At 49.5% G+C, this 25,482-nt stretch overlaps 1 protein-coding gene across 4 annotated transcripts in view; it reads left to right on the forward strand.

Moving 5' to 3' along the window:
• LOC146869592 (homologous-pairing protein 2 homolog) overlaps positions 1 to 25,482 on the forward strand; it is a 153,807-nt gene that overhangs the window by 89,480 nt on the left and 38,845 nt on the right. For 3 of the 4 annotated variants that reach the window (XM_085607454.1, XM_085607634.1, XM_085607542.1), the window contains 3 exons: positions 9,133 to 9,222; positions 10,564 to 10,675; positions 13,021 to 13,166. In XM_085607454.1, coding sequence (XP_085463580.1) covers positions 9,133 to 9,222; positions 10,564 to 10,675; positions 13,021 to 13,166 — 348 coding nt within the window. The remainder of the gene's footprint in view (positions 1 to 9,132; positions 9,223 to 10,563; positions 10,676 to 13,020; positions 13,167 to 25,482) is intronic. The other variant, XM_085607362.1, reaches the window with a different exon arrangement.

Raw genomic sequence — 25,482 nt, forward strand, 5'->3', positions numbered from 1 at the left:
AAGAGATAGAAAAATTACAGTCACTATACATCTACCACGTAATATTTTACAGTATTTGCTTTAGATCTTGCTCTTTTTATCAATGTTATTGTCCAAGATCTTATGCAAGCCAGAATACATGTTCAACATGTTCAACCGCTTCACCACCTAGTGGACTTAATTGATCAAACGGGTTCTGACTTTTTAGATCTAAGTTTAGCTTTGTGGAAACTGCTGGGGAGTCTCCTCTTAGAAAATGGTGTTCAAAGTCTGAAAAAGGTATTTTCCTTTGTAAAAGAGTGGTGAAGGTGCAACCATCCTTTCCGCCCTTTGACTTTAACGGCCGTCCCCGTGGTCCAGAGCACTGACTTTGGCGCCTTCCATCCAGGAGCGATGGAGTATTCTTTGACCTGGGTGTTGTCAGGGAAGGCGGCAGCAACCTGCGAACAACAAGAGAGTAGTGCAGACATCAAGGAAGCCAGGTAATCTGTCAGCATGTTACTATCAACATCAGTAATCTTTTAGGCATTGGAGTGCCCCACATATTTGGTAGTCTACCAAAGACCACTTCATAGGGAGATAAGCCTGTTCTAGAATGGGCTACCATTCGCATGTAAAAGAGGGCAACCGGCTGGGCTACCATCCAATCTACACCTTTGTCTGCGCAAATTTTTAATGTCCGATTATGTCTTTCTACAAGGCCTGCTGCTTCAGGATGTCGCACACAATGGAATTTCCAGGTATACCCTAACACAAGGGACACCTGCTTCATTAGTACCAGGACATATTTGTAACCTCTACATCTGTTTATTTGGATATAATCCATTTGGAGCACTTCAAAAGGGTGGTCAGGTGGATGGAATCCACCTTGTTCCATCGGAATGCCTTTACCTGGATTGAATTGGCAACAGATCATACATGTTCTGACCTTTTGTTTCGCTGCTGCACGCAGGTGCTTGTTGAACCATATATTCTGTAAGCTATCTATCATTGCTTTCTCTCCTAAGTGTGCAGGACTATGTGCGGTATTTATAATCACTTGTACCATCGAATCAGGAAGAAACCATGTGGATTTGCCCTTATTCATCCAACCCTGATCAGTCAGTACCCCTCCTTGTTCCGACCATTTCTTTAATTCGTCTAGAGTAGCATGTGTCTGAATGTCTTGTACATCCCTGGAAGGATCCCTAACTGTCATGGCTTTGGACAGTGATAGTATCTGTGATTTTGTCATGTCTAGTGGGGTCTGAGCTGTCTGTTTAGCTGTTCGGTCTGCCAGATCATTGCCTTGGGAAATGGTATCTGTGGCTCTAGTATGTGCTTTACATTTTAGGATAGCTATGGCTGTTGGTCAATGTATTGCTTCCAGTAGGGCATGAATAAGGGGGCCATGCTGTATCTTGGCCCCATGAGAGATCAAGAAACCTCTTTCTCGCCACAGAATCGGTGTAAATGTTTACTCTCAGGTGCTTAGCTCTTATGCACGCTTGTGTCAGGGCGATGAGCTCTGCTGCTTGTGCTGACAATATGTCTATTCTTTTAGTCTCTATTATTACAGTATCAGTAGTCACTGCATATGCTACCACTAATTCTCCCGCCCCTGTCCTCATGCATGAGCCGTCAACTTATAGTGTTAGGTCGGGGTCTGGGAGTGCAACGTCTGTCAAGTCTTGTCTTGGTTTAGTCACGGTATGTATTACTTCAACACAGTCGTGTGGTGAAACGCTTTCTGTACTGGAGGGCAAAAGGGTAGCGGGATTCAGTATGTTGCATCGTCTGATCTCTATGTGTGGTTGAAATAACGTTAACTCATAACCTGTCAGTCTAGCTACAGTCAGGTGTTGTGTTTGTGTCCGGTTCAAGAGAACCTCTACTGCGTGTGGTACTTGTACTGTCAGAGGGTGGCCCAGCACTATCGAGTCACTTTGTCTTATGGCTAAGGCCGTTGCTGCAACTGATTTTAGGCACACAGGCAAAGCCTGTGCTACTGGGTCTAATGTACTAGAAAAATAAGCACAGGGCTCGTGTTTTCCTGCATGATCTTGTGTTAGGACAGATAGTGCTGTTCCATCCCGCTCTGTCACAAAAAGCATAAACGATTTGTTGTAATCAGGGTTTGCTAAAACTGGTGCTTGACATAAAGCTCGCTTTAATTCTTCAAATGCCACAGTGTGTTCTTGTGTCCAAGAGAGGACTTTAGTAGAAACTGCCTCCTGTGTCGTCAACTGTATTAGGGGCTTGGCTATGTAAGCATACTGGGGAATCCACTGCCTGCAATATGAAGTGAGGCCAATGAATGCACGTACCTCCTTTTGTGTCTTGGGCTGTGAAAAACCAGAAATCAATTGAATACGTTCCGGTGCCCACAACTAATTCCCCTGAAAGATCACAATAAAACATGAGAAAATGGGGAAAGCACCATACCTATTTCCTCTGCTTAATTTCTAAGGGGGCTAATTTCTAAGGGGCTTAATTTCTTAAGGGGCTAGCGGGAAGCGAACCTCCTCAGGGGCCAGCAGAAAGCCAATATTCTCCTCCTTCCCCCCCTTTTTGACAGGAGGAAATCTGAAACAGATTTCACTGCTGTCAAACACTATCAAACCCTGTGTCTTGTCAACACTATTAATCCCTGTGTGTAGCTACTGGGCGTAAGCAAAATTATAGGAGATACACAGCGTATTTGAAACGGCGAGAAATCCTTCAAATTAATGTACAAACCTCATTGTGTCAGCTCATAAGCTGGCCAAATGACATCTCATATGCAAATGTCCCTATTACATGAACCTACACCAACCTGAAGTCAATATTAATGCTAGGAGGCCCTAATAGGAATGCTAAATTACCTAAATATTCGGAAAACCAAGTTTAAGAACAGTTGTTAATGTTGATAATTAATAATTTATCTGCTAAAGAAATCAGTCATTTTGCAATAATTTCCACCTATACAATAAATAGCCTAATTTAAAAACAAGTCAACTTTTGGGGCCACCACTTACAAGAATGAGCTTACTAAAGCAAACTTTAAAAAGGAAATCCTGTCAGATATTTTCTCATTACCCTAAATACCGAGCCTCATTTGTCACTCTGGGGTGGCAGTCCTTATTTAAAACAGGCCTTTCAAGAGTTAAGATGCGAGTGCACAGATCATAATGGTTCCTTAATGTCCAATCTGGAAACATATGACCGAGGCTGCCTGTCTATAAGAGAAAGGCAGGCATGTGATACATATTTTAGTCTTGCATAACTTTTTTCTTCTTTCATTCATCTCCAATACCAATTAGACATACACTGATAGCGTGTTGTCTGCTTTTTTTTTTTTGACAGCATGATAAAGGAAATATCATGTCTGTGAAATTTAGTAATTGTGAACAAGTTCCAGCCAAGCGCTGCGCAAAGATTTACGTCGTCACGTCCATCTCTGTAACGCCCAGGAGAACTTGTATCAATGCCAAACATACTGGTCAATACAACACAAAAACAAAACATATATAAAATACATATGCCAAGCCATCAGTATACCAAGCACAGAAAGCATAGACAATTACACGAACATATATAAATGAGCAGCGATGCGCAATTACAGTACCTACAGCTCAGAGGCGAACATTCTGGCCTGCTTAATTTGTCAGGCTTATAATCAATAATTGATTTACCTGCCCTATACAGCCCCAACTGACAGTGGGTCATCCCAATGATGACCAGCTGGCAGCTGAAATCACCGTGTCCAGTCTGACACACAGGATCAGCAACAATAATCAAAAATGAAGAACACTCGAACCTGTCTTTTTTTTATAAAAATGAGCTATGCATCTTTGTACACAATGTACCCTCATGTCCTAGTCGAAGATGCATCTCCCATCTTTCCTCACAGACCCGTAACCACTGGATCATTTATCCAATGCAACTGGTGGCAGCTTGTGGCCACAATTCAAAAATGTCTGAATTTGAAAATCGTTTTTATATAGGCATATAGCCCTTAAAATTCCAAGCAAGAGCAACATTTTACATTCTGGCCAGAAGCAATATAACATTTGCTAAAAAATAAAACAAATCTTCTCCATAGACATTTCTCCGGGGCACTTGTTTTGCACAGAATAGAACAAGGGAATCTTTCTCGACTTACATTTCTCAGCTGCCCTGTCTTATCAGAGAAGCTAAAAATAGCCCCTCAGCGCGGCTTGAGCCTGGGCTGCCAGCCATCTTTTTTTGTTTTTCCTACTCCTGGCCCCCAAGGCTCTCCGGCTGCAGGCATTACACAGATGCGATGTCAGAGAAGCTTTCTAAGCAGTGCCTCTGTTCTGCTCCTCTCACCGGCCCCCACCTACACTGGCTACAAGGTCAGAATCTGTCTCCGATTTCTGTATCACATTCTGCTCTACACAGCCCCCACCTTCTCCTCACTCTGAAGCTGTCAAAGACAAAAAGACTACTCAATTCCATAAAAACTGCAATAATTCGCCCAATTGAAAAATTATTTTTACATACAATTTGCACTCAGGGGGTCATAATCTTACCGACTTGACCCAGCACATTGGCTCACTGGACCACCAAGAACACAAACCTGTATTCTTGAACAATTTGCAAATTCGAAATACCCACAATTCTTTTTTCAAGCTAAACTTTTCACTAATTATTTTTTCGTTAAGACTTTGTACATTAGGGGTGTCATCAAATCACAGGTGTTGCTCCTTCTCTAGCTACACCCCTCTCAATTTCCTATTGACAACGTAGTCAAATGTTGGACCATGTAAACACCAGCTATGCGCTGTTCATTTGATGGGTGGCTCAAGAACCTTTGGGCTACTATATCATTATTATATGTATCGTGGTACTTGCGGTGGCACTCTAACTGGTCTTTCTACTGGGGCCACTCTTGCTAGGTCCTCTGAAAGGACGGGATAAATACCAGCAACGTCAGTATTTCTTTTTCTGTCAGCCTGCACTCATTTTACCAGCTCCACTTCCTCCTGTAACATCTTTTCCTTGGCTTTTCCAGACTCCAGTCTACTTCTCTCTGCTTCGTGAAACACTTACTCTGTCCTCCTATGTGACTCCTTGCGCCAAAACTCAATGGCATCCTTCCGAGCTGGTCTACATTTTCTCTTTCATAAGAGTGTTTCGTTGTCTGTCTACTTGTTCTGCTTTTACTCGGATACCTTCCTCAACTAATACGTTTTCTCGGGCTTTGTCTGAATCCTCCCTACTTTTCTCTTCTTTTCTGAGCGCTTTCTCTGTGCGTCTATGCAATTCTTTACGCCATAATTCAATGGCATTTTTCTGTTACTGTCTGGCTGTCTTTTTCCATAACTCTTCTTCTACTCTCATGATGCAATCTGCATCCCAGGTCCCAGCTGCGGGCCACCTCTGACTTTCTGGTAAATCCTTGGTGTAGTCCACCCATAAATCAAGAAATAATACGGCATCTAGGCCATGCTTATGATACATAAAGTACCCTGGAGTGTCCCTAGGTGGAATGGGAACAGCTTCTTCGAGTACCCCTTTTCTGGTTTTGATCTGTCTTAATTTTGAAAAGAGCGGCATTTTTAGACCTTATTACTTGAACACACTTAATACAATAAACACAATAATGAACAATCATTCACACCACAATATGTAGAACGTATTAAAACATTTAACATTTAACAGTTAACGAACGATGATAACTAATAGGAAACTAGTTACTGACATAATACTAACACTAGAGAATACTGAATTATATGCAAGACATACTAGATATACTGCTAAACAGTACAGATACACTGCTGAAACAGTGCAGACCGGATTTGTGTACCCAAACCAGTCTTGACCGGCACAACCTAATGTGCACGTCTAACTGCCTCCCCAGCAACGGTACTCACCGGGTAGCACGGAACGGAAGGCCTCGGAACTGAACTGGACTAGACCAAACTGGACTGGACTGGACTCGACTCGTGACCTGGATACTTCGGAACTTCGGAATCTGGTGGGCCTCTGTATACCTCGGACACAGCTCTCTCGCAGGTGGGCTCTGGGTAGGACAATCTGCGTTCCTCACCGCCTCGTATGGATGCCTGGTCGCAGTCTGTCCCCTTCGTTGGCCTGAGGGAGTTGGCGGGAAGACCCGCGACGTGCGCGCTTGAAGTCCGTCACGGCTATGGAAGGGGGCAAAACTGGACCTTCATCTCCGGCGTGTGGGGAAAGAGATTTCCCTATTCGGGCGCCATTATGTGGTAAATAAAATATTACGCTCTCAGAATTTTTAGTATATAAATAAGATCATGCATAAAGCAAGAGGCTGAGTCTGTGGTATCAGGTTCATAAAGGGCTTTATTCCAATAACTCGAGTCAAAGGGAGAATATTACCATCACCAAAAAGGATCTGGAAGGGGACTCAAAAGTATTCTCAATATTCTCAAAACATTATTCACAGAGTACAGTATATATACATTTCTCAATTGTACGTAAGCAAAAGAGCAAGAGAGAATGAGATAAGAGCATGTGGGCGTGTAAGTAGGCGTGAAGGTGGGCGTCCATGTGGGCGTCCACTTGATGATAATGGGTAATTTGTCATGTGTGGGTGGATACCTGGAGGGGGTTGCGTGATCTGCTGGAATTGTACTGGAACTTTGCCTTACTTGTGCTCAACTCGAGCATGACGTGTAACTGACGTGGGGAGGGTTGCTATGCAACCGGACAAGTCTGGAAGTGAGGCCTTCAGTGAGTGAGGCCTTCAGTGTCAGAACGACCAGCACATCTTGTATTATCTGATATCCGATGTCTGGAGCAGGGACTGATTTGTGACATAGGTTGCTCATCACCAAGAGCCGATGTGGCATCTATTTCTTCATTTACTTCATTTACTGCAGAAGTCTTGCACGGGGGCTATGGGCTTTTCACTGACGTGAGCTTTGTAATCACACAAAAAGAGACAGAAAGGCTAAGCTTTCTCCTTTGCAGATGGGTCATGTTTAAATTCCTCCTTCTCCAGGCAGGAATGTATTTCTCGAGGAGCGGATAACCGGGCTCAATACTGTCTCGGCACCTCGGTCGGGGCCCCTTTGGCTGAGGCCCAAGTGTGCAAGGCCAAGGATACGTAGCTGCAGCTTTCAGAGCGTTCTGAGGCATGAAACCTCTTTTCGGCTCTGGCTGAGCCATAAACATGGGCTTCATGAAAATGCAGGAAAACATGATGAAAAACGTGTAGGCCTCAATACAGATTTGTCGTTTCTCTCATGGGAGACTGGATGATGGCAGGCCACGTTATAGCATAAGCATCATGATAGAAAGGCCATGGAGAGGAAATACATAGGTTACATGTATGTGCACATAAGCGTTGGGGGGGGGCACATGGGGACACATAGGCCTCATAGATTTTTATTTTCCTCAATGTATGGAATGATACAAATGCACACGCTCTTAGTGCAGCAGAAATACAGCAAGTTTGTATTTCTTAAAGGATACGATAATCTGAAATGTCTTCAGATACAAAAACGTACTTGAGAAGTAGGAGCCCTTCTACGTAATTTCAAGACTGGTAAAATGCCTCCGCCTTTCTTATACATAAGTTTTCTAGCCCGCGTGAAAGAGCTTTCACTTCTCTCCAGCGCCGTTGGTAAAACGTCTTTGCCTCCATCCTTTACGGCGAATTCTAAATCGCCATCGAAACTCATGCGCGGAGGGGAGTAACACAGTTTCATTATTTAAAGCAGCCAGTCTTTCCCTATTGAGACAGAAAGAAATGAGGAAATTTTAAGTACGTCATTAATATGGCGCCAAAAGATTTTTCAAGTCGGAGCGTTGATGGTGGTGTGGAGGCTGCAGCAGCAGGGACTGCTGCCGCTGTGTGTGTGTGTCGCTTGAACTAAAAGGAAACGAAAAGTGAGGGAGGGGGAACAGAGGATGGGACGGAAAGTGGGCTTTTCTAACGTGCGTTGAAAAAGCAACCTGATCTGACTTGCAGCAGTTTGCAACCTGAACCCTCCGAACTGCGTGTGTGTGTTTTATGTCAGAGAGAGATGCGAGAAGCTGGGAGAGGAGGAGACTAGCACTGAGATAAGCAACCCGGGGAGCTTTTTGTGAACGTTGTTATGGGGCTCTAAACAGACGTTTCCAGTGCAAGACTCTCAACAAGTGCCAAAAAGGGAGGAGGGAGAAGCAGAGCATATGGTGTGCACTTTCGCGGCCGCTTTGATGTCCTCAGTGGCCGCGCGGCTCACTGAGGACATCAAAGCGGCCGTGAAAGTGATCAGGCAGTGCTTTTCAGGCTGCCAAATGGTGCGCGCGCCAGGCGCACATGCACTGTATTTGGAGGCCTGAAAAGCACTAGTTTGCACTTCCAGATCCCCCTTTTACAAAAGCTCTCGCGAGAGCTGCACTAAAGCGCTGGCTCAGGCGAGACCTAAAAATGCATTCTCTATAGCCGTCCAAACATTCAATTTCAATGCACAGCATTTAATGTTTATAAAGCAACAGTTCACAACTACCCTATCGAGGTGCCTCAAACACGCACTAACAAGTGGAACAAGGCTACATTTACCATTTCTCATTGGTAAAAAAAAACAAGCATTGGCATAGCCAATAGGTCTCGCTTTTGGGACCTTATAAGTCTTTAGTTATGCAGCACAATATCCTTGGTGCAACAACATCAACTGTTGCATGGCTAAACACTTATAAGGTGTGTAGGGTTTAGCCATCCAACAGCTGATGTTGTTGCACCAAGGATATTGTGCTGCAAAACTAAATACTTATAAGGTCCCAAAAGCGAGACCTATTGGCTATGCGAATGCTTGTTTTAGTATTGTTATATGTAAGGTCTCAAAATTTTAACATTTGCTTCTGGGCACCTTGTCCATGGCGTTCGAATCCCTCCCCCCCCCCCCCCCCCCCCGTCCTGTGATATATATATTTTTCATGTGTTTTTTTGTTGTTTCTTAGGTTTTTAAGTTTATTTTTTCACCATTAATTCATACACTAAACAAGCTAATCGGTTGGGTTACGTTTTTCTGCTTTGTTCAAAATAAGCTACAGCAAACAAAACTCCTTTGTAATGTAACGGGCGATCGAGTTGCATAACTATACTTCTATAAAGGTAGTAATGCATCATTTTCATTTGATTTGATTTGTTGTAAGCTCTTCGATGTAACACTAGCTAACCAGTTCATTGTTTCACCTCAGGCAGTGGTAAAAGCAATGGAGCAGTTGGCTCAGCAAGGGAAAGTCAAGGAGAAGTTGTACGGCAAGCAAAAAATCTATTTTGCGGACCAGGTTAGTATGTCCTTCTCCAGAATGTCTTCATCAAACGTTTAGTGTACACAAGGCATGATTTAAGGATATGACCGCATAGCTGCAGTGGTCACTGGCTGCGTTGCAAATGCACATGAACCTGCGTTAGCATCGTCAAATCTTGAAGCCGTCTTAAGTTTGAATGCCTGTATACATTGCTGTAGTCCAGGGTCAACTTGCTAGATTTACCCGTAGTATTTTATCAGGCGATCATCCCCTGAGTGTCTATTTGTTCGGTTTAATGAAAGACGTCCGGTTTGAAGTCCGGTTGGCTGAAAGATGGGCACTGGGTGGAGTAAGTGGTTTTCCGGAGGAGTGTTCAACCCTCGTTGTTTTGAAAGAACACAGGAATAAGTGAATACAAAATAAGACGTGATCTTTCTCTTCGAGTTGCCTCAGTCATTGTTACTTTGTCTTTTCTATGTATTAAGTGTACATACAGTAACGTACTGCACAGCATTGGAAGGGCAATTGAGTCGCTTAGCAAGGCTCATTTTACAAGTCGCTCAACTCTTGGAGCTATTGCCCACATTTTCCATGCATAGCTTTTTTTTTTTTGGCTTTAGTTTAAGGTTTATTAAAAAAAGTGTATTACAGATACAAAGCCATTCAATAGTATATAAATACATTTTAACACCACGGTACAATTAACTGAGCTGCACCCTTTCCTGTCCTTTCTCCCTGGCAGAGGTAAATACGGAGGTGCTTTAAATGCCTATGCCTCACAATAGTGATCATGGGGGGACCTCATTTTTAGGTTACACAAAGCACTTCTTTGGGATGCAATAATTAAGGTCTTTCTTAAGACCGTCTTAAACATATCCTTGCCAATAGCATTATCTATAGAATTTGCTTTCATCGGAGCGCGTCAAGAATACATGATTATTAGATGCCTATGTAGCTTTGTTATGAAAGCGTCTGCCTGATTCACGTGCAAGATATATAACCTTCTTCCAAGTGTTGACGGCTTTAAACCCACATTATCTGTACAGGTCCAACTGTCCAACCAGGCCGGTTTAACAGCAAGGCAGATCTAGTCTCACGTGTTGCTTGTTGGATCCCAATGTGCCTCGCCATTGGTGTCCGAAACCATACTTTCTTCATTAATCCTTCTGATGGACTGTACAGTGGTCCTTTTCCCACCGGCTTCCTCTCCAGTGTAGATCAACAGTCAGTTTTGCTGTGAACTATGGTTAAGTATTGGTTGAGTGTCATGATTGTGGGTGGGTTTTCCCTTTAGAAATGAGGATTTACTACATTTTAGAGACTGTGCTGTTGGGCTGGTAGATATTGTATTTCATTGAATGTATCTCGTTTTTTCAGGCTCAGTTTCCCTGCGTGAGTGACTCTGAAATCAAGAGCCTAGACAGTCAGATTGCAGAGCTGTCGTCAAAGGTGCAGACGGCACAGCAGAGTTGCAAACAAATGGAAATAGGTATGGAACGTGGTCTTCGATCCTCAGTACTCTGTTTACATGGAGGGGCACAATGCCAATGCGAGACGTTCTCGGTTTGATGCGTGGACTGCAGCGGCGACACCCTGGTTCAGAAGTGCGACGGCAACAGCTCCAACTGCGACACTCTTCTCCCACGATGCGTGAAGCTTCCGCACGATGCGACAACTACAGCGGCAACATCCTTGTTCAGAAATGCGGCGGCGGCAGCTCCGACGGCAGCGCGCTTCTCGGGGATGCGAGGCGCTTTCTCCAATGCGGTGCAATGGGACAGTTCCAGCGGCGACACCTTTGTTCAGAAGTGCGGCGGCAGCAACAGCGACGGCGACACGCTTCTTCCTCGTTGCGAGACTTCTCTCAGTGCAGTGTGACAACTCCAGCGGCGACACCCTTGTTCAGAAGTGCGACGGCAGCAGCAGCGACGGCGACACGCTTCGGCTTCGTTGAGTCGCGCTTCCAGCTCCTTGCGACACGCAGTCCCTCAGAAGGCCCAAAACAGCAGCAGGCACTTCCAAGGAACTCTGGGGAGCTGGGGGTTGAAGTCTGTTGTCCCTGAGACTTCAGCAGGAGGCAAGCTCTGTTCCAAGCCCTTGGAGATCCTTACAAGTTGAAATAAGCACACAAAGTCTCTTCTCCTTCCTTTGGCAGTCAGGCAAACCACTGCAGGCCAATCCCCCAAGAATCACTTCAGCTTAGGGATAGTCTCTCCTCAGTTTCTTCAGGTTCCGCTCCTCAGTAAAGGTTTCTTCTTGTTCCAAAAGTGATCTAAATTATTGGGATCAGGGTCCCACTACTTATACCCCAAAATCCTTTGTTCTCTGAGGGGAGAGGGGCATTTGCCCAGTCCAAACCAGTTCCTGAGCACTCTGTTTACCAGACTTCTCCTTTCCTTTCACAGTGCAGGGCAGAAACATCAGACGTCCCACAGGAGGTGGAGCCAGCATTGTGGCGGGAAAGCACAGCCCTGGAGAACTTTGTTGACATGATTCCTACTCTTCTTTTACAGTGCAGGGCAGAGACATCAGACGCACCACAGGGGGTGGAGCCAGCACTGGTGGGGGGCAGGCACAGTCCTATTCAGGTCCCAGGTGCAACTCTTCCCTCTCATCTAGATGCAGATCTCTCTATTCACCACCGGGCGGACTCACCCTGTCTCCTGGAATTCCCCAGCCCTGTCACTCAAACTCCAGACAGGGAATACACAGCCTAGCAGAGGCAGGTTTGAATGGTTAGGCAAGAAAATACCTACTTTCTACAAGTGGTATTTTCAAACACAGAATGTTAAAACCACCTTCACTAAAAGATGTAGTTTATCATTCTGAGTTCAGGCATACTAAACTCGAATTTCTACCATGTTCTCTGAGTCAGTTAAGATTATAAACATGTAATAATCTAACAGCCCATTCTGGCTTATGGAGAACAGTTAGCATTGCAATAGTGAAAAACGAAAATGGCTGTAATTCACTATCAGGACATGCCACACACATCAGGGCATGTCCTACCTTATACTTACAATGCACCCTGCCCTTGGGCCTACCATAGGGGTGTCTGATATGAAGAAAAGGGAAGGTTTAAGGACTGGCAAGTGGGTGCACTTGCCCAGTCAACATGACCGTACCAGACTGCACGCAGGCTCTGCAATGGCAGACATTAGACACATTTTACAGGGCTGCTTCTGTGGGTGGCACAACCAGTGCTGCAAGCCCACCAGCAGCATTTGGATTTACAAGCCCTGGGCACACTCAGTGCACTGTACTAGGGTCTGACAAGTAAACCAAATCAGTCAATTATGGAATCACCAATTCATACATCAATTTACAATAGGGAGAGCATATGCACCTTAGCACTGATCAGCAGTGGTAAAGTGCCCAAAGTCATAAAACAGCCAACAACAGGTCAGAAAAAATACAGGAGGAAGGCAAAAAGTTCAGGGATGACCCTGCAAAAAGGGCCAAGTCCAACATTCATTTAAGTCAACTCTGATCCCTAACCCTTTCCCATCTGCTTACCTTCATTACGCAGTAGAGCCCATGTCTATCTACTTGATTTATACCGGTTTTCTTATTTTTGTGGTGCGTGGATTTTAGTCGTTCATCTCCCCGCCACCTAAACATGTTATGTGATACCCTTATGTCATGCAGCTCACAGCAGACCCTGCATTTTGTTTTCGTATTGCAGATGCTCAGAGGTTTTATTGCAGTCCAGATCATCCGTGTGATGCGACTGTACAGTTATCCACATTGTTTATCTCATTGAAGTGGCTGCTTTTATTCTTTAATACTTATTCAGTTATACATTGATCTTTCTTTTCCAATGGTTTATCCTAGAATTAAAAGATCTGAACAGCTCGATGACCACAGAAGCCATGGTTAAAGAAATTGACGACTTGAAAAAGGAGTGTGCCATCCACACGGAGAAACTGAAGAAAATTAAGTCTGCCACTAATCACGTGACTCCTGCAGAGAAAGAAAAGGTATTCAAGCTTAAACATACAAGTATGGGCAGGGCAGTCTTTGCATCTCATCTACTTGTTGAGTTGGCGTGCATGAGTCTACATGTATACACGTCGCATGTATGTGTAGAAGTAGGAAGAGCATGAGGGGCTGAATGAAATGTAATTTCCGATGAGTATTGCAAATGTGTTTTTTTTATTTGGAGTTTGAAATGGATTTTATCTCTCCCCTGTTAGTTTTCACGGTTTATAGTTCAGTGAATCAAACGGAATAATATGTAGAAGTTTCAACAATAAATACCCTGTAAAGCAAACACTGAAATCATATGTATATACAGTTCATAGCGATTGGAGGTTTGAGCAGCAGGTTCATTGGTTTCATAGATCTGAGTGGAGAGGTGACTGTCAATTTGCAGGGTGGTTCTGGTGGTTGTCAATAGGGTCTACGTATTCCAAACCCAGTTCATATTGTGGCTTCCCTGAATGATGTAGCAAGTGGATTAGATATAGTTTCTCCTACTAGAGAAGTTGATATTAGATCTTATAGCCTCGTTTCCAAACCAAATGACTCCACCCGCCCTTCCAACCTTGTGCACCCTGGAGTAAGAGATCCTCTCCCTTCAGCTCTTTAGTATTGCCAGTCTTGTAATCCCCTAAATCAGAAACTCTACAAGAACTGTAACAAGCACTGAAAATACAATAGGTCTCGCCTTTGATCAAGTTAAAGCCATTTGCTTTGCTAATGGTATTGTATAGCAAAGCAAATGGCTTTAACGTAATGAAAGGCGAGACCTATTGCATTTTTAATGCTTGTTTCTGTCTGCTGACATAATGGGACGTGGGTGCTGGTTGACTTACCTGCTGCTGCTTGCTGCAGTGTTCTCTGGCTGCAGTCTGGCTACTGGGCTGTCCTCAGCGTCCTGCTGCGCAGTCTCCTGGCCTGCTGGGTTTGCTGGGAGCTGCGTTTGTTGGCGGACGACCCCTTGTGGCTGGGGCACCGGACGTCCCGGCGCATCTTCCTGTGGCTGGGCCGATCAGGACGTGTTATTGATGCTGTTAGGTGACTCGGGCTGGTCTTGGTGGTGCCCCTGGAGTTCCTGGCTGACCAGTGTGGTGTTTCCTGCATTGCGGCCATTCCACCCTGGTGGCACCTGCTCTTGTCTGATCTCCAATGTTAAGCAGGGTCGGGCTTGGTTTCTACCTGGATGTGGGACCGACTGGGGATGCCATGTGCTGCTGGCTTTTCATGTTTGCCTGGCACTGGTCTGATGGAGGGTCCTTGGCTGGAAGAAGGCACCAAGGGCAGGGGTGTCAGGATGCAGGGTTTACAGGCATGGGGCACCAAGGGCAGAAGGGAGGCACAGGGGTAAAGGATGCATGGGGTGCGGGAAGAATGCCCCAATGGCACCTGGGGGGCACAGGGTAAAAGGATGCACATGGTGCCGGAAGGAGGCCCCAAGGGCAGCAGGCAGGTACAGGGGTGTCAGGATGCAGGGGGTACAGGGAGAAGGTAACCAGGGCAGAAGAGAGGCACAGGAGCGTCAGGATGCAGGGGTAAAGGCATGAAGCACCAAGGGCAGAAAAGAGGTATAGCGGTGTCAGGATGCAGGGGGTACAGGAAGGAGGCACCAAGGGCAGAAGAGAGGCACAGATGTGTCCGGGTTCAGGGGGTACAGGAAGAAGGCACCAAAGGCAGCAGGGAGGCACATGGGTGAAAGATGCACAGGGTGCCGGAAGGGGGCACCAAGGGCAGAAGAGAGGCACAGGGGTGTCAGGGTGCAGGGGGTACAGGAAGAAGGCTTCAAGGGCACTAGGGGGAACATGGTGAAGGGATGCACATGGTGCAGGAAGGGGGCACCAAGGGCAGCAGGGAGGTAAAGGGGTTTCAGAATGCAGGGGGTGCAGGAAGAAGGCACCAAGGCCGCAAGGAGGCACACGGGTGTCAGGATGCAAGGGGTACTGGAAAGCGACATCAAGTGCATCAGGGACATAGTGAAAGGATGAAAGGGGGACAGGAAGGAGGCGCCAAGGGCAGCAGGGAGGCACGAGAGTGAAAAGATGCACGGGGTAGAGGAAGGAAGCATCGAGGGCAGCAGGGAAGCACAAGGGTGAAAGCATGCAGGGGGTACAGAAAGGAGGCATTAAGGGCAGCAGGGAGGCACAGGGGTGAACAAGTGCACTGCGTACAGGAATGAGGTACCGAGGGCAACAGGGAGAAAGTGGGTGAAATGATGCAGGAAGGAGGCATCAAGGGCCGCAGGGATGCATGGAGATGAAGGATGCACGAGGAACAGGAAAGGAGCATCAAGGGTAGTAGAGGGTACAGGAAAGAGGCATCCGTGGCAGCAGGGAGGCACAAGGGTGCAAGGATGCACGGGGTACAAGGAAGGACTCATCAAGGGATGTAGAGGCGCACAGGATGAAAGGATGTAAGTGTTGCAAGGAAGGAGGCTTCAAAAGCAGCAAGGAAGCATTAGAGTACAGGGATGCACGGGGTACAGGAATGAAGAAGGGTAGCAGGGAGGCACAGGGGTGAAGGGTCAATGAGGTACTACAAGGAGGTATGAAGGGCAGCAGGGAGGCATGGAAGTGAAGGATGCATGGGGTACAGCAAGGAGCCATCAAGGGCAGCAGGGAGGAACAGGGGTGAGGGATGCACGGGGTTCAGGTAGGAGGCATCGATGGCAGCAGGGAGGTAGGGGAGTGAGGGATGCACGGGGTTCAGGTAGGAGGCATCGATGGCAGCAGGGAGGTAGGGGAGTGAGGGATGCACGGGGTTCAGGTATGAGCCATCAATGGCAGCAGGGAGGCAGGGGAGTGAGGGATGCACGGGGTTCAGGTAGGAGGCATCAATGGCAGCAGGGGAGTGAGGGATGCACGGGGTTCAGGTATGAGGCATCAAGGGCAGCAGGGAGGCAGGGGAGTGAGGGATGCACGGGGTTCAGGTAGGAGGCACCCATGGCAGCAGGGAGGCAGGGGAGTGAGGGATGCACAGGGTTCAGGTGTGAAGCATCAAGGGCAGCAGTGAGGCAGGGGAGTGAGGGATGCACGGGGTTCAGGTATGAGGCATCAACGGCAGCAGGGAGGCAGGGGAGTGAGGGATGCACGGGGTTCAGGTATGAGGCATCAGTGGCAGCAGGGAGGCAGGGGAGTGAGGGATGCACGGGGTTCAGGTATGAGGCATCCGTGGCAGCAGGGAGGCAGGGGAGTGAGGGATGCACAGGGTTCAGGTATGAGGCATCAAGGGCAGCAGTGAGGCAGGGGAGTGAGGGATGCACGGGGTTCAGGTATGAGCCATCAATGGCAGCAGGGGAGTGAGGGATGCACAGGGTTCAGGTAGAGGGCATCAAGGGCAGCAGGGAGGCAGGGGAGTGAGGGATGCACGGGGTTCAGGTAGGAGGCATCAAGGCAGCAGGGAGGCAGGGGAGTGAGGGATGCACGGGGTTCAGCTAGGAGGCATCAAGGCAGCAGGGAGGTAGGGGTGTGAGGGATGCACAGGGTTCAGGTGTGAAGCATCAAGGGCAGCAGTGAGGCAGGGGAGTGAGGGATGCACGGGGTTCAGGTATGAGGCATCAACGGCAGCAGGGAGGCAGGGGAAAGAGGGATGCACGGGGTTCAGGTATGAGGCATCAGTGGCAGCAGGGAGGCAGGGGAGTGAGGGATGCACGGGGTTCAGGTATGAGGCATCAGTGGCAGCAGGGAGGCAGGGGAATGAGGGATGCACGGGGTTCAGGTGTGAAGCATCAGTGGCAGCAGGGAGGCAGGGGAGTGAGGGATGCACGGGGTTCAGGTATGAGGCATCAATGGTTGCAGGGAGGCAGGGGAGTGAGGGATGCACGGGGTTCAAGTATGAGGCATCAGTGGCAGCAGGGAGGCAGGGGAGTGAGGGATGCACGGGGTTCAGGTGTGAAGCATCAAGGGCAGCAGGGAGGCAGGGGAGTGAGGGATGCACGGGGTTCAGGTAGAGGGCATCAACGGCAGCAGGGAGGCAGGGGAGTGAGGGATGCACGGGGTTCAGGTAGGAGGCATTAAGGGCAGCAGGGAGGCAGGGGAGTGAGGGATGCACGGGGTTCAGGTATGAGGCATCAGTGGCAGCAGGGAGGCAGGGGAGTGAGGGATGCACGGGGTTCAGGTGTGAAGCATCAAGGGCAGCAGGGAAGCAGGGGAGTGAGGTATCCACTGGGTTCAGGTAGGAGGCATCAAGGGCAGCAGGAAGGCAGGGGAGTGAGGTATGCACGGGGTTCAGGTAGGAGGCACCCATTGCAGCAGGGAGGCAGGGGAGTGAGGGATGCACGGGGTTCAGGTGTGAAGCATCAAGGGCAGCAGGGAGGCAGGGGAGTGAGGTATCCACGGGGTTCAGGTAGGAGGCATCAAGGGCAGCAGGGAGGCAGGGGAGTGAGGGATGCACGGGGTTCAGGTATGAGGCATCAGTGGCAGCAGAGAGGCAGGGGAGTGAAGGATGCACGGGGTTCAGGTATGAGGCATCAATGGCAGCAGGGAGGCAGGGGAGTGAGGGATGCACGGGGTTCAGGTAGGAGGCATCAAGGGCAGCAGGGAGGCAGGGGAGTGAGGTATGCACGGGGTTCAGGTATGAGCCATCAATAGCAGCAGGGGAGTGAGGGATGCACGGGGTTCAGGTATGAGGCATCAATGGCAGCAGGGGAGTGAGGGATGCACAGGGTTCAGGTAGGAGGCACCCATGGCAGCAGAGAGGCAGGGGAGTGAGGGATGCACGGGGTTCAGGTAGGAGGCAACAAGGGCAGCAGGGAGGCAGGGGAGTGAGGGATGCACGGCGTTCAGGTATGAGGCATCAAGGGCAACAGGGAGGCAGGGGAGTGAGGGATGCACAGGGTTCAGGTAGAGGGCATCAAGGGCAGCAGGGAGGCAGGGGAGTGAGGGATACACAGGGTTCAGGTAAGAGGGCATCAAGGGTAGCAGGGAGGTAGGGGAGTGAGGGATGCACGGGGTTCAGGTGTGAAGCATCAAGGGCAGCAGGGAGGCAGGGGAGTGAGGGATGCACAGGGTTCAGGTAGAGGGCATCAAGGGCAGCAGGGAGGCAGGGGAGTGAGGTATGCACGTGGTTCAGGTAGGAGGCATCAGTGGCAGCAGGGAGGCAGGGGAGTGAGGGATGCACGGGGTTCAGGTATGAGGCATCAGTGGCAGCAGGGAGGCAGGGGAATGAGGGATGCACGGGGTTCAGGTAGGAGGCATCAGTAGCAGCAGGAAGGCAGGGGAGTGAGGGATGTACGGGGTTCAGGTGTGAAGCATGAAGGGCAGCAGGGAGGCAGGGAAGTGAGTGATGCACGGGGTTCAGGTATGAGGCATCAATGGCAGCAGGGGAGTGAGGGATGCACGGGGTTCAGGTAGGAGGCACCCATTGCAGCAGGGAGGCAGGGGAGTGAGGGATGCACGGGGTTCAGGTAGGAGGCATTAAGGGCAGCAGGGAGGCAGGGGAGTGAGGGATGCACGGGGTTCAGGTATGAGGCATCAGTGGCAGCAGAGAGGCAGGGGAGTGAGGGATGCACGGGGTTCAGGTATGAGCCATCAATAGCAGCAGGGGAGTGAGGGATGCACGGGGTTCAGGTATGAGGCATCAATGGCAGCAGGGAGGCAGGGGAGTGAGGTATGCACGTGGTTCAGGTAGGAGGCATCAGTGGCAGCAGGGAGGCCGGGGAGTGAGGGATGCACAGGGTTCAGGTAGGAGGCATCCAGGGAAGCAGCGAGGCAGGGGAGTGAGGGATGCACGGGGTTCAGGTAGGAGGCATCCAGGGAAGCAGGGAGGCAGGGGAGTGAGGGATGCACGGGGTTCAGGTAGGAGGCAACAAGGGCAGCAGGGAGGCAGGGGAGTGAGGGATGCACGGGGTTCAGGTATGAGGCATCAAGGGCAACAGAGAGGCAGGGGAGTGAGGGATGCACAGGGTTCAGATAGAGGGCATCAAGGGCAGCAGGGAGGCAGGGGAGTGAGGGATACACAGGGTTCAGGTAAGAGGGCATCAAGGGTAGCAGGGAGGCAGGGGAGTGAGGGATGCACGGGGTTCAGGTAGGAGGCATCAAGGGCAGCAGGGAGGTAGGGGAGTGAGGGATGCACGGGGTTCAGGTATGAGGCATCAAGGGCAACAGGGAGGCAGGGGAGTGAGGGATGCACAGGGTTCAGATAGAGGGCATCAAGGGCAGCAGGGAGGCAGGGGAGTGAGGGATACACAGGGTTCAGGTAAGAGGGCATCAATGGTAGCAGGGAGGCAGGGGAGTGAGGGATGCACGGGGTTCAGGTAGGAGGCATCAAGGGCAGCAGGGAGGTAGGGGAGTGAGGGATGCACGGGGTTCAGGTGTGAAGCATCAAGGGCAGCAGGGAGGCAGGGGAGTGAGGTATGCACGTGGTTCAGGTAGGAGGCATCAGTGGCAGCAGGGAGGCAGGGGAGTGAGGGATGCACGGGGTTCAGGTATGAGGCATCCGTGGCAGCAGGGAGGCAGGGGAATGAGGGATGCACGGGGTTCAGGTAGGAGGCATCAGTGGCAGCAGGAAGGCAGGGGAGTGAGGGATGTACGGGGTTCAGGTGTTAAGCATGAAGGGCAGCAGGGAGGCAGGGGAGTGAGGGATGCACGGGGTTCAGGTAGGAGGCAGCCAGGGCAGCAGGGAGGCAGGGAAGTGAGTGATGCACGGGGTTCAGGTATGAGGCATCAATGGCAGCAGGGGAGTGAGGGATGCACGGGGTTCAGGTAGGAGGCACCCATTGCAGCAGGGAGGCAGGGGAGTGAGGGATGCACGGGGTTCAGGTGTGAAGCATCAAGGGCAGCAGGGAGGCAGGGGAGTGAGGGATGCACGGGGTTCAGGTAGGAGGCATTAAGGGCAGCAGGGAGGCAGGGGAGTGAGGGATGCACCGTGTTCAGGTATGAGGCATCAGTGGCAGCAAAGAGGCAGGGGAGTGAGGGATGCACGGGGTTCAGGTGTGAAGCATCAAGGGCAGCAGGGAGGCAGGGGAGTGAGGTATCCACGGGGTTCAGGTAGGAGGCATCAAGGGCAGCAGGGAGGCAGGGGAGTGAGGGATGCACGGGGTTCAGGTATGAGGCATCAGTGGCAGCAGAGAGGCAGGGGAGTGAGGGATGCACGGGGTTCAGGTATGAGGCATCAAGGGCAGCAGGGAGGCAGGGGAGTGAGGGATGCACGGGGTTCAGGTATGAGGCATCAAGGGCAGCAGGGAGGCAGGGGAGTGAGGAGTGCACGGGGTTCAGGTATGAGGCATCAATGGTTGCAGGGAGGCAGGGGAGTGAGGGATGCACGGGGTTCAGGTATGAGGCATCAGTGGCAGCAGGGAGGCAGGGGCGTGAGGGATGCACGGGGTTCAGTTGTGAAGCATGAAGGGCAGCAGGGAGGCAGGGGAGTGAGGGATGCACGGGGTTCAGGTGTGAAGCATCAAGGGCAGCAGGGAGGCAGGGGAGTGAGGGATGCACGGGGTTCAGGTATGAGGCATCAAGGGCAGCAGGGAGGCAGGGGAGTGAGGAGTGCACGGGGTTCAGGTATGAGGCATCAATGGTTGCAGGGAGGCAGGGGAGTGAGGGATGCACGGGGTTCAGGTATGAGGCATCAGTGGCAGCAGGGAGGCAGGGGAGTGAGGGATGCACGGGGTTCAGTTGTGAAGCATGAAGGGCAGCAGGGAGGCAGGGGAGTGAGGGATGCACGGGGTTCAGGTGTGAAGCATCAGTGGCAGCAGGGAGGCAGGGGAGTGAGGTATGCACGGGGTTCAGGTATGAGGCATCAATGGCAGCAGGGAGGCAGGGGAGTGAGGGATGCACGGGGTTCAGGTATGAGGCATCAATGGCAGCAGGGAGGCAGGGGAGTGAGGGATGCACGGGGTTCAGGTAGGTGGCATTAAGGGCAGCAGGGAGGCAGGGGAGTGAGGGATGCACGGGGTTCAGGTATGAGGCATCAATGGCAGCAGGGAGGCAGGGGAGTGAGGGATGCACGGGGTTCAGGTAGGAGGCATCCAGGGCAGCAGGGAGGCAGGGGAGTGAGGGATGCACGGGGTTCAGGTAGAGGGCATCAAGGGCAGCAGGGAGGCAGGGGAGTGAGGGATGCACGGGGTTCAGGTATGAGCCATCAATGGCAGCAGGGGAGTGAGGGATGCACGGGGTTCAGGTAGGTGGCATCAAGGGCAGCTGGGAGGCAGGGGAGTGAGGGATGCACGGGGTTCAGGTAGGAGGCATCCAGGGCAGCAGGGAGGCAGGGGAGTGAGGGATGCACGGGGTTCAGGTAGAGGGCATCAAGGGCAGCAGCGAGGCAGGGGAGTGAGGGATGCACGGGGTTCAGGTAGGAGGCACCCATGGCAGCAGGGAGGCAGGGGAGTGAGGGATGCACGGGGTTCAGGTATGAGCCATCAATGGCAGCAGGGGAGTGAGGGATGCACGGGGTTCAGGTAGGTGGCATCAAGGGCAGCAGCGAGGCAGGGGAGTGAGGGATGCACGGGGTTCAGGTAGGAGGCACCCATGGCAGCAGGGAGGCAGGGGAGTGAGGGATGCACGGGGTTCAGGTATGAGCCATCAATGGCAGCAGGGGAGTGAGGGATGCACGGGGTTCAGGTAGGTGGCATCAAGGGCAGCTGGGAGGCAGGGGAGTGAGGGATGCACGGGGTTCAGGTATGAGGCATCAGTGGCAGCAGGGAGGCAGGGGAGTGAGGGATGCACGGGGTTCAGGTAGGTGGCATCAAGGGCAGCTGGGAGGCACAGGAGTTCAGAGAGGACACGGGCTGCCAGGGGCACTGGGTATGCACACGGTACAGAGATCCAACAAGGGCAGAGGTGAAGTATGAAGGGCGTCGAGGAGGCACAGGGGGCAGCAGTGAGGCCTGGGCCCATAATCTAGGCAGAGGAGTGGAAGGGTGGTGAGATTGCACGGGGACCGGGACAGTTCTGATGGGAATCACAAGTGACCAACTACAAATACCTGGTACTGGATCCATTGACTGTCACGTGTGTTTCTGGAGATCCACTCGGCTGCTATGGTGACAGCGCCTGCCGAGACTGGAAGCGCTTATTGTTGCCTCCTGGCATCTGTCGGTCTCAGTTGTCCTTTTTTTTGTAACAGTAAAGATGCCCCTTGTTTTCCCTGATGAGCATAGTGGTCCGTTGTTAGACATTCTTCTGTCAGGGTGGATTCAAGTAGCAACTTTTTGCAAGTCATCAATTGGAACTTTCACCGGGAAGGAGGTCTGAGGGCGAGAGGCAGCACAAGGGGGGAACATGCTAATAGGACCAGTGGATCCACAGGCAAAGCGGGTGAAGATCAGACGGAGAGGTGAGGGGGCAGCGGCGGAGAGCCAGAAGAAAAGAGAACGAATGTCAGAAACAAAATGGAAGGCTGAGTAGAGGGTTAGGGGCATAAGGCAACAGCTCAATCAGAGGTACAGGGACAGGGTAATGATATTAAAGAGCAATAGGTTCGGACGGAGGGTAACATACAGTTCTAATCTAGGCTGGCAACCAATTTAAACCGTGTGGTGGAGGGAGGGGGTGGACGGCTGTCAGATATTCAGGACAACTAGGAGCCGTCTAAATGATTTATATTGAGCCTGGATATACTAAAAACAAGCATTTGCAATGCAATAGGTCTCGCATTTACTAGAGTTTGAGCTATTGGCATTATAGATTACAATGCCTTTTATTAATGTGTTGGTTTTTTAAACAAATAAATGAAAGGCATTGCAATTTACAATGCCAATAGCATAAACTCCCGCAAATGCGAGACCTATTGCATTGTAAATGCTTGTTTATTTATTTAGGGTGTTTTATAAGGTGTGAACGCGATTTGCGGACATCGGAGCGCTGTACAAACAACTGAACAAGAATACATATAAACAAAGAACAGAAAGCGAGTAAAAAATATACACATTAATAAAACCTTGATTAAAAGCTAATGACTCTAGTAGTTTATGGTATGCTGTAATAGAGATATTTATAAATGTCCATCCTTCGTTTATGAGGCTCTGTATTTGAGTCTCAAAGAAGGTTTCCCGAGTCATCATTATCAAAAAATCTTTATTCGACCTAAATTAGGTCATAAAAGAAAACACAGAATACATGCATAATAAAGTATAAATGATACATTATAAAAATTCTTTGAAAGTAAAAACACACCTCGTTGAACTGAGCCTGCTCTGACCTCGATCCGTTCCAGTTACCCGGGGGAACAATGTTTATGAGGCGTTCTTCTGGTAGGGATGCGCTTCTGTCCAATATTGGAATTAGCGACAATATGGCATCCACTGCGTTCCAGGGGACAAGAAAGGAGCCTGTCACCATCCTTCAGGTTACAAGTATCCCCAGCCGCAGTGCATGGATGTTGTACACTAAGAGCACACCAGTATGAAAAAATATGCTTAAAATATTGTGCAAAACAAACAGAAATGTGACCAGCCCCTGTCCCACGTGGTGGAGGACGAGTTATCTTAGAGTGAGTGAGCTTTGAAGGAAAGTGACGTGTGTGTACATAAACCCTCCACTGTAACTGGATTGTTAACAAAAGTGAAAGTTTGCTGAGGGTGGGGGCTTCATCCCCCCGAGTCGCCCTGCAAACGTTTAACCTGCTTAGATATTTTAGAGCTATAGGGGTGTCAAAAACTCAAGGAATGAGGGAGCGGGCGTGAGTCCTATCACATCCTTCTGGGTTTCATATGTGCACACATGCATCACTGTGCAAGCAAGTGCCTAGCAAATGACGCAGTTGCCTATTGTTTTTAATTTGCCAATCCAAGATGGATCGGTAAATAAAAATAAATAAAAAATTCCCAGTACTTCGAAACTGCTGTTTATAAGGTTGAGTGGCTGATGGCATTTGCTGCCAAACTCTCCTAAATACATGAATAGATATGCATTTGGAAGCCAATATATAGTTTTTGTAGAGTTGTACATTGCGCGAACTAGACCCGAGAAATCTGGTATCAGAGCGTTTACACGAGCACCAAATTCAATCCAGATGGACACGTTCATTTTAGGCACGGGGAGATTAAGTGATTTGCCCAGTAACAAAGGGTGTTGAGCGCCGTTGCCGAGACTCGAACCCGGTTCTCCAGCTTTGAGGGCGTCTGTTATAGCCATTAGGCTACATCCAGTAGATCGCGCCTACTCGACCCGAAGGTACCTAAGCACTTTACACGAACACCAGTTGCATTGCAGAGAACACATTCATTTATTTTTTTAGGCACGGGAAGATGAAGTGATTTGCCCAGAATCACAGGATGCTTGAGCCACCCACAAGACTCAAACCTGGTGCTTCAAAGTCGGCCGCTGTAGCTGTTAAGCCACACCCTTTCTTCCACCAGCTGCGTATTTACTGCATGTGAAAACAAGCACAACAAATCCTCTTACGCAATCGAATATCTGCCTTTAGCCTCTTTGCCCGTAGAGTGAAAAGAACAGCAAAGTTAATTATTTCTCATAATCAGTAGTTATGATAAGATAAAGGAGCATCGGATAATGATGCGCTGAAATAATGGAGGACCAGCGCACTAAGAAATATAATAATAGCACATTAGTATAACCGTGTATGCAAAGTACATAGAGCCGCTGCCACAGTTAACCAGGCTTTGAAGGATTAGGTAGGAATTCCTAATCAGTGTGTAATTTATTGGCGCCCATGACACCTCTCTCATGGGCGTCGTTCATTAAATGTTGTCTGCTAAACAGGGACCTCTAGCGGCTCAGGCGTTCCTGCCCCACAGAAGTTATCAGAGGAAGCGGGTAACGCAGGTCACCCCGGTGGACTTCATTTCACGCGCTCTAGAAAAATCTAATTTAAACAAGGAATCATGCAAAACACGAGTTGACTGAATTTACAGGATTATGCCTGAAATTATTGCAAACCCGCTCTTTTCAGGTGTGAAACTCGCATGGCTGTAATTGTAACGTGTGTGGTAAATAGTCCATCATTTAATACATTTTTACATCTCTTAGAGAGTGATTCACTGAAATATTCAGGTTAAAAGAGTGAGGCTAAGTGTGTAAGACCAAGTTTATGGTCCAGTTCTTCATCCCCATTTAGGAGCCCTGAGAATCATGCATTCATGGTCCTTGGCGGCCAGTTTAGAATTAATTTGAAATTGACAATTTATTTTGATTGCTATGCTATATAGAAAGTTTGTTGAGTGAGAACGCATGGATAAGTAAGACAAACAGTGATCCTGGGCAAAGCCTGCAAAAAATGAATGTGTCCTTATGTACTGTAACTGGTGCTCGCGCGTAAAAGCGCTTTTTATCTTCGACCTTCGTTCGGGTCGAGTTCGCGCTATAAACAAGCCGAGGTGACAAGAAGGGCTGGGCGAGAAGGGAGGGGGGAATGTCAGCAACA

Source organism: Triturus cristatus, chromosome 1_1 (genome assembly GCF_964204655.1).
Source record: "Triturus cristatus chromosome 1_1, aTriCri1.1, whole genome shotgun sequence".
Lineage (NCBI taxonomy): Eukaryota > Metazoa > Chordata > Amphibia > Caudata > Salamandridae > Triturus > Triturus cristatus.